Below are 8,228 nucleotides of genomic sequence, written 5' to 3'. Positions count from 1 at the left end.
CATATTCTAAAACCCACAGGAAGTCTGCTATTTTTAATCAAACATTTTTTTTTAATTGAATTCAAGGGACTCACCTTTTAGCTTCTAGCTCCAAGATGAATCATGATAAAAGCGTAAAACTTGTGCACAAAAACATTTCTATATCTCACATGGCCTTCAACTCTGGTTGAGATCGCCATTTTTACCCCTGAAACAGTAAATATGTAACATCTTTGCTGTACATGGTCTTATCAGTCTGAAACTTTACACTAATTATCACTTTACGACACCTAACACATACCAATAAAAATAACTGATTGTAGACACAGTGTCACCTACTTGTGAGCATGAGATGTTTTGGTGCAAAACTTCAAAAATTCCCCCATTCTTCTGCTTTTTCTGAGAAAGATTACCACAATTTCTTCGAGTTCATTTTTTCTCACCTCAGCTGCAAAGGCAGCGGAGGCACGACCCTATTATGACAACTTTTGTTCTAGAGCATAAGAATATAAGACATTCACGGGAGACAGATACCTCACTCCGCAACCAGACCTTGTGCTGAACATAATGAAGTTTGACTTTGATCGCGGCCGGTAGGAAGGAGTTGCCTCGTGTCTCGATGGGCACGGCAGGTACGAGGGCTCATTATCACTGCTTGCCGTTTTATTTTCATTAGTAATGCACAGCATAGTATGAATGTGCATGTGAGGCCTAATACTTTATTATACTATCCAAAATATTTATTGTTTTGACAAAGAGGCTTTAGCATAATTCCACCCAGATAAATTATTTAAATTTCTCATTGAACTCATAATTTACATGATCTTGTTATGATCTCAGGTCCTGTCACTTCTGCTTATGTTTGTATTTACAAAGATTTAATGCTGATGGTCATTATTACAGGCATTTACGATAGCGTCCACAATCCTGTTATAGTGGGTGAAATGGTCCTGGCATCCTAAGATAAGTCAATACATTATCTATTTAGAAAAAGGAGTGATAAGAATACGACCCCTGTAGCAGCTGTTATTCCGTTAAAAACTGTGACCAATCCCCACCATTCGGTCCGAATGCAAAGAACCAATTAGAAGCCTTCATGTCTCGTCCTGCCCACGCGTCCCTCTGTCCCTCCCATTTCCTGCGTGCACAACTCCCAAATGTGCCGAAATGGCAGAGTCAGATCACGTCTCCACTGTACGTTCAAGCTTGTGGCTTTGGACGAAGCGCTGACGGGTGCGTGATGTAGTAGAGCTGAAAATCAAGCTAGCTTTTCAAAACTGCAACTACACCTTTAGGTTCTAAATTAGTCTTCAAATTCTGGAGTAAACAGAGAAATGACCTTGTCTAAAACTGCCCATCACAGCCCCCAGTGCAGAGGGCTCCGTCCTAGAAAACAGTGGGATAGTAATCCTAAAACAACATAAAAGTTGACAATCCTACAACTATAAAAACAACATTAAAGAAAACGTAAAACTACACAGAAGAAAGCAATCCTAGAACTATGAAAACCACAAAATATAACAATAAAAACATGAAAGATAACAATCCTAAAATGAATAAATAATTAATTAAAAGTTTGTTTGAAAAGGTGGGTCTTGAGCAGCCCTGAGGTTCTCCGGCAGACTGTTTCACAGATGGGGGCCTCACACACGGCGTTGATACAGTTTTACGTGTCCTGACTTTTGGGATCCCAAAAGGCCGGTGCCGGAGGATCTCAGGGTTCAAGGAGGCTCATAGGTAGGTAGATTTTGTGTAGTCTGTCCTCAAGTAAACAAGAAAAACTGTATAAACTTACTGTAAGTAGTTTAAAGAGCCAAAAATATTGCACAACTGGCAATTAATTCTGATCAAGTCAGTGTTACTCAATCAACCAAAAAAAAAATAAATAAATAAAATGGAATAAAAAAAAATTACAAATTAACCAATCAGGTCTTATCCAAGAGTCCGAAATTATAATTTCCAAAGTACTCGATACTTATGAGCAGGTGTGTATGCTTGATGACAGATTATATATCTCTACATGTTTACTACTTAATTTATAAAATTCATAAATAGCTAGTAATACAATGTAAAAAATTGTAATAACTAATTATTATAATATATACTTTTACAAGCAATAAAGTACTATATTATGAATTGAATACCTTTAAAAAGGACCAATACTTTTTTGATTATGAGCAGCTTGTATGCTTGAGTGAGAGATGTAAGAGATGGGTATACACTCACAAAACGTCAGCACAGGACTTATTTTTATTTATTATGTTACTGCTTCAACACAAGTTGTGTACTATAGAAGGACAACACAAGTTATTATAAAGTGCAGTTGAAAGTTAATGTATGAAATAGTTTGCAAGCTAAACAGAAAATCAAAAACTACACAAAACAAAAAAAAAAAACACACACTGAAATTTATTCAGGATTTTATTCTTTAACATTTTCACAAAAGCGCAACAACATCATTGTCATGTATTTATTTAAATGGCAGTAGCTGCGATATTTCAGGTAGTGCAATATCAATAAATTAAAAAAGTAAAATAAAAGCTTGAATATATGAAAAGAGAGGGAACAACAACCAATCAAACTAAATCTCAATCATTTGGATGATCTAAGAGATAGCGACGATCCAAACAGTAAAACAAAATGGCAACGTTTAGCTCAAACAGCTCTAGTTGATTAATAAAAGTTCAGTTGTATCATTTCAATAAGTCTTTTTATTCTTTCCTCATTGAAATAACTTAAAGAGTTGAATCGACAAACGTAGTGTTAGCATGTATTTTGCAAGCTTTTGCTAAATCGTCCTAACTCACTACTAAAGTCGTATAAAGTGCAGGATATTTGCTCAAAACTTCTATTTTCCAACGAGTCGTAGTTCTTGTTCCTCTGTAGCTCTTTGGGTCAGAGCTCAGGAGCCGCTTTGTGTCAGCAGGCCTGAGCCAGCTCCATGGAAACATTATTAGTCATCCTTTGCCTGAGGTGGTTGGCAAAGTCCACCTGTGTCTGCGACAGCACATTGTTTATGATTGTCTTGGGGATCCAGCCCTGAAGGTGACAAAGTACTACTGTTAGATGTTCTAGACTACCATTTTTCTGCTGATTGAAATAATGAGTGAAATATCAAAATAAAACTGCACCAGTGTTAGTTTCATACCTTTAGATCTATGCTTAGTAACCAGGTGAACTTGGTCTTTTCTGGGTCCTCTGCACATGGCTTCATTACTATACAGGTGGGACCATTCTCTGCTCTGGATAACATGATATTTAAAGAAATAGTATGAGGGTAAAGGTCATTACAAATATTTATGCATTTATTTAATTCAGACTACAGCTTTGTTCCCAGTAACTCACCTGACTACACCCCTCTGCTCGGGCATTTTGGGGTGTTGGGTTGACATCCCAGCCAGGAAACAGGCGGAGCCTCTGCGTTTGGCACAGCGGACACTGACAAAATCTCTGGGTCCCACCAAATTTCCTGGAGTTTCTGCCGACACCTCATGGGTGACCATTGTGTCGTGGCCAATTTTCTGAAGAATCTGAAATATCAGATTGTACAACGCTGCAGTAGACGCCTCAGACTTATCAATCCACCTCATTCTCAACATCCCCGATGAGGTTAGCAGTGCTGCTTGTTTTTAAACTCACATTTTTAAACAAGGAAACTTCAAGAATGTGTCTGAAGTCTTTGGATTTAAAGAAACATTGAATGTTTCATTTCATTTCAGGTTTGGGAAGGATTGAAAGCAGTGTAGGAGCAATTTAATGTGGAGTGGGAAACATGTGTTGTATATAAATATTGTGGTATTTTTTCATTGTTTCTAGTTTTGTCATAAATGTACACGTTGGCTATCATCAGGCGCTTCTTCAAATCGTCATATTATCTCATGTCAGAAGTAAAGCACAAACAGTAAGATTGTAGAAGATTGAATAAGGTGTAAAGTGTCACATAGTTTAATCTTAGCAAAGCTGTTTTCCTCTTACTTTGACCTCCTTGACATTTGGGTTCCACTCTCCCATTTGCTCCATGTTTCCCACTAGCTCTTGGTAAAGGTCATCAGGATGTTGCTCCAGAACAACTTCCAGCTTGAATACCTTCCCAATGTCAGGCAACACTTTACTCAGGACTTTGTCTCCATTTGCCTGAAGGAAGGCAAAAAAAGGAAGTTTAACATAAGTAGTTTGAGGCTCATTTTTGATCACCCATGCTAGGACATTGTAACTAAGAGTGTTGTCTTAGTTTTGTACTTACTGCTACGGTTTCAATGGTCCAGCCGTCCTGTTCCCCAAGGATCCCAATGGCTTTCTGCAGCGCGTTCTCTCCTTGCTTCACATAAGACATCTCTTCCTCACTGAAACCCTCCTCTTGTATCCGAGAACCTTCCAACAGAGCACCACACAACCTCATCTTTATCCTTAATGTTCATACATCTTTATGACAGAAAAAAATGATTACCATAATTTGATCTGTTATTGGTTCATCATTTTCAAGTATTTGTCATATATCTAACTCACTGAGAAGAGAGCTGCGTCTGCGGACTTGGCTGATCCAGTTACTGGGTCCTGGGCCTGCCAGTCTGTTCATCTCATGATGAAGTGCCACCATGGCATTTTTCCTCAAACCTAAAATAAAGAAAGCAAACAATCTATTCCATTCTTTTGCACTTATTAGAAGTATTTAAATCACATCTGCAATGAAAAAAAGTGAAAGAACTGCTCAAGAGGAAATGATTAGAGCTAAGTTTTATGTACTCTCTTTTCCTTTAGCTCCTTATCTAAGGTGGAACTCAGAAAGGAAAATGTAGATTTTAGTGTATGTAGAAAAATCAAAAAAACAGCATGAATGTCTCTCCATGTGAAAGCACTCACCTGTCATGTTCCTCATATGCCGATAAGAGATGCCAGCACATAGTTTGAAAGTTGCAGGCAACATTTTTGCTCAAAGTGGTTTCAGTAGTTTTGAGAAAAACTAAATTGTAAACTAAATTTCAATGATGTTCTTTGAGGCGAATCCCTTTGGGTTAGTAGCGGCTGATGATCGCTGTTGCAGAGATTCCTGGGTTTCTAGCTGTGGGTGTTAAAATGTGCTTGTATTTATATGTGCACACTCTCCTCAAGGTCGCTCTGCTATCATCATGTAGATAACACCCGTGGCCTCACTCTTCCGACGACCATGTCACCAAGGCTGCTGCACGGACAAGATGAGCATGTCTGACAGCCTCACAAACATTGTGTAAGATAACATCCAGTGCTGGACACACGCACACATGTACGTACGTGTAATTTCCTCTGGTATTTTTTATTTTCTTTTGCTTGTGCATGCATGTTCCCTATTCACGAGTCACACTGCAGCATGAGCCCTGCTGATCATCTCTGGTTTCAGCTTTTCAAAATAAAATTGGGAAAATGAACAGCACTTCTTTCATGAGGTCAGGGTTTATTATTGTATCAGTCGATCGTCACATTCAACCTCTAACTCTTTGTGACCCACTCAACTACATGTGAACACATTTAACAACCAATTCACTTTTTTATAGTGTTGTATGGTTGTGTCCAACCACATTGAGCACAATAGAAAACAACTTTTTTTGGAAAGTTGTAAAAGGTCAACAATTTAGATTGAAATCTTGTTTTTAATTTTTATCAAAAGAAGGGGGCCGGGAATAATAGCAACATTTGCTTCTAGGGAATACAAAATTTTGGCTAAATGTATTTTGATGACAAAGGGGACTTTGATAAAAGTTTATAATCAGCGTGTCTATGTTCAAAATACTGTATATACAGTATGTTAGCGCTATAGTCTCTAACGTGAGGCATGTGCCCATTGGCTACAAGTGTTGGATATAGTCCTACTAAGGTTATACTCTGGAGAAGATGGATATACATTTGAGGCATGAACAAGAATGTTGACAGTTACCATTGGAATTAAAGCCATTTTTTTTAATGCAAAAATTGTTTTCCTGTGACGATAACTTTTTTTTGTTTTGCTAATGCTAATAATATTTTTGGGTGTGATCTTGGATCACGGGATCTGCTAAGTCACACATTAAAAAGAAGTTGTCGAGGAGTATTGCTGTCCTGGGCAAAACATGGCTCATTCTTAATCAAAAAGCATTTCACACTCTTTATTGTACACTTGTTTTACCATATATGAGTTACTGTCTAGAAGTTTGGGGAAATACATACATGATGAACATCCAACCGTTATTCATAATGCAAAAAAGAGCCATCAGACTGATACATATCGCAGGATACAGAGAACACACACATGGATTATTCTCAAAAACACCAGATTTAAAACTCCCAGATCTCATCCAACTCAAAACTGTCCAAAATGATTTATAAAGCAAATAAAGATGCACTTCCAAAAGAGTTGCAGAAAAGATTTTTAGAGAGAGAAGGGGAATATAATTTAAGAGGAAAACTACATTTCAAGATCCAATATGCTAGGACAACACTGAAAAAGACGAGTATAACAATAGCAGGCGTTAAATTATGGAACTGCCTAAAGGATGAAAATTAAAAAAAAAAGCACCTACATAAACCAGTTTAAAAAGCTTTATAAATCATACATTGTTAGTAAGTATAAGAAAGAAGAGCAATAATTTTACCTTGGACAACAATAATATATAACATGTATATAACGGTATAAAATATATTGATTCTTAAACATAAAAGGTTTTTGTTAATTTATATGACACTTTAAATTGATGAAATTTGTGTTGTAAATATGAAATAGTATAATATTATGTACATGTGATATACATTCATGTGTATGTATGTATGTATACGTGTGTACATATGTTTGATGTAAATGTATAAACTGTATATATAAAACTTGAGCAGAACATATTGAATGTATATTGTGAAAATAGTAATTTAAGTTAAATAGTTTTTGTGTGTGATATTATGTAGAGAACCTTGTTTTGTTGTGATGGGGTAGGTGTCGATAAGCTTTAGCTCCAACCTACACCCTTTTGGTGGATGAATTGGACAATTGTTTGTTCTGCACTTTTTTTTTTTTGTTTGTGAAGACTGCCAAAATAAATTCAAATAAGATGGAACACTTGAAATAAACACTTCTTAAAGACTTCACAACTACATCACTACATTTTGATGGTTAGTGATGCTGCCTCTAAGGCAGAGGTTAGTGATATTTGTTTTCCATGGGTAAAACTCACATTTATATTGATGTAATGTCTGATTGACTTCCACCGAGATGGAAAATCGAGTCACACTCATTTTGGAAGCGTGTCCAACCATTTGCTGGTCATGTGATTTGTCCTTTTAATCACGTCGCTGGAGAACCTTGGTGTCCCTGTTCAAAAACACTCAAAGCTATCTAACAGTAATATTATCACAGTAGACGTCAACAGTGCACACAATCAGAGAGGGGCGTGGAATCAGTCAGGGGAGATGTAAGCCATCTGACTATAAAGTGGACCAAGTCCAGCAGAGTAAACAGGAAGGATGAATAAACCCTAACGGAGACTGAAGTCACCTTAACCTTTAACCTCGAGTCCATCTGGCTGTGTGGCAGGTATCATCCATCATTCCCTTTGGCCTTCTGCAGGGTATAATCTCTCATTTACCACAGGAACACACAGGCCTTGTGTTACACCCGCTTAAGGATTTAGCAATACAAAAGAAGCAGTCCAATAGGTAGGGAGAAAGAATCTTTATTATTAAAACCAGTTCATAAAGATTAATAAGCCTCACCATACCAGACTCCCAGTTCAACTCTCAATTATGGTGACAGGATTTGTGGGGGGGGGAATATGGTTTCACAACAATTACACACTGCAATTCAAATATTCCTCTCAACGCGTTTACACACGTGAATATGCACGGCACACTTACACCCTTAAGGCCCCACCTGAAGGCCTGACTGAGAGCTTACCGGGTATTGGTGACAAAGGGGGAGCACAAGTTCAAATAAAACGCAAAACAAAAAATGAATAAAGAGAAGAAGAAAATAGGAAAACCCAGCTATTTGCCCCTGACCGGCTCACGTGTCAGGACGGACTAGAACAAAGGAAACAAAGCCTGACTAATAAACAAAACAAACAAATTATTTTCAGCAAGAGCAGCGTATGGACCCCGATGCTCTGCAAAGAAAACATTAATAACCATACAAAACACTTTAATACAAAAAACATTAAAACGTATCAATAAAAGATGAACTACAAACAAACTTTAAAATACCTGGTCTGTCGGTAGTCTACCAACAACCAGCTGTATTCCACTCAAGCAGGGAA

The 8,228-nt window shown here is 37.4% G+C and overlaps 2 protein-coding genes across 2 annotated transcripts in view; both read right to left on the bottom strand.

Annotated features, from left to right (window-relative positions):
- The window catches only part of gapvd1 (GTPase activating protein and VPS9 domains 1), a 748,782-nt gene that overhangs the window by 566,841 nt on the left and 173,713 nt on the right, over positions 1-8,228 (bottom strand). The gene's annotated exons all lie outside the window — the stretch shown is intronic.
- On the bottom strand, positions 2,383-5,119 carry star (steroidogenic acute regulatory protein). The gene is made up of 7 exons (XM_028457012.1): positions 4,840-5,119; positions 4,486-4,593; positions 4,223-4,350; positions 3,955-4,113; positions 3,325-3,509; positions 3,128-3,221; positions 2,383-3,018 (listed from the first exon to the last, which is right to left on the bottom strand). The coding sequence occupies exons 1-7, from the start codon at positions 4,901-4,903 to the stop codon at positions 2,899-2,901; spliced, it is 858 nt and encodes a 285-aa protein (XP_028312813.1). The 5' UTR covers positions 4,904-5,119; the 3' UTR covers positions 2,383-2,898.

This window comes from Gouania willdenowi, chromosome 9 (genome assembly GCF_900634775.1).
Source record: "Gouania willdenowi chromosome 9, fGouWil2.1, whole genome shotgun sequence".
Taxonomy (NCBI): Eukaryota; Metazoa; Chordata; class Actinopteri; order Blenniiformes; family Gobiesocidae; genus Gouania; species Gouania willdenowi.
The sequence above is the reverse complement of the archived record's forward strand: the minus strand, read 5'-3'. Positions and strand labels throughout refer to the sequence as shown.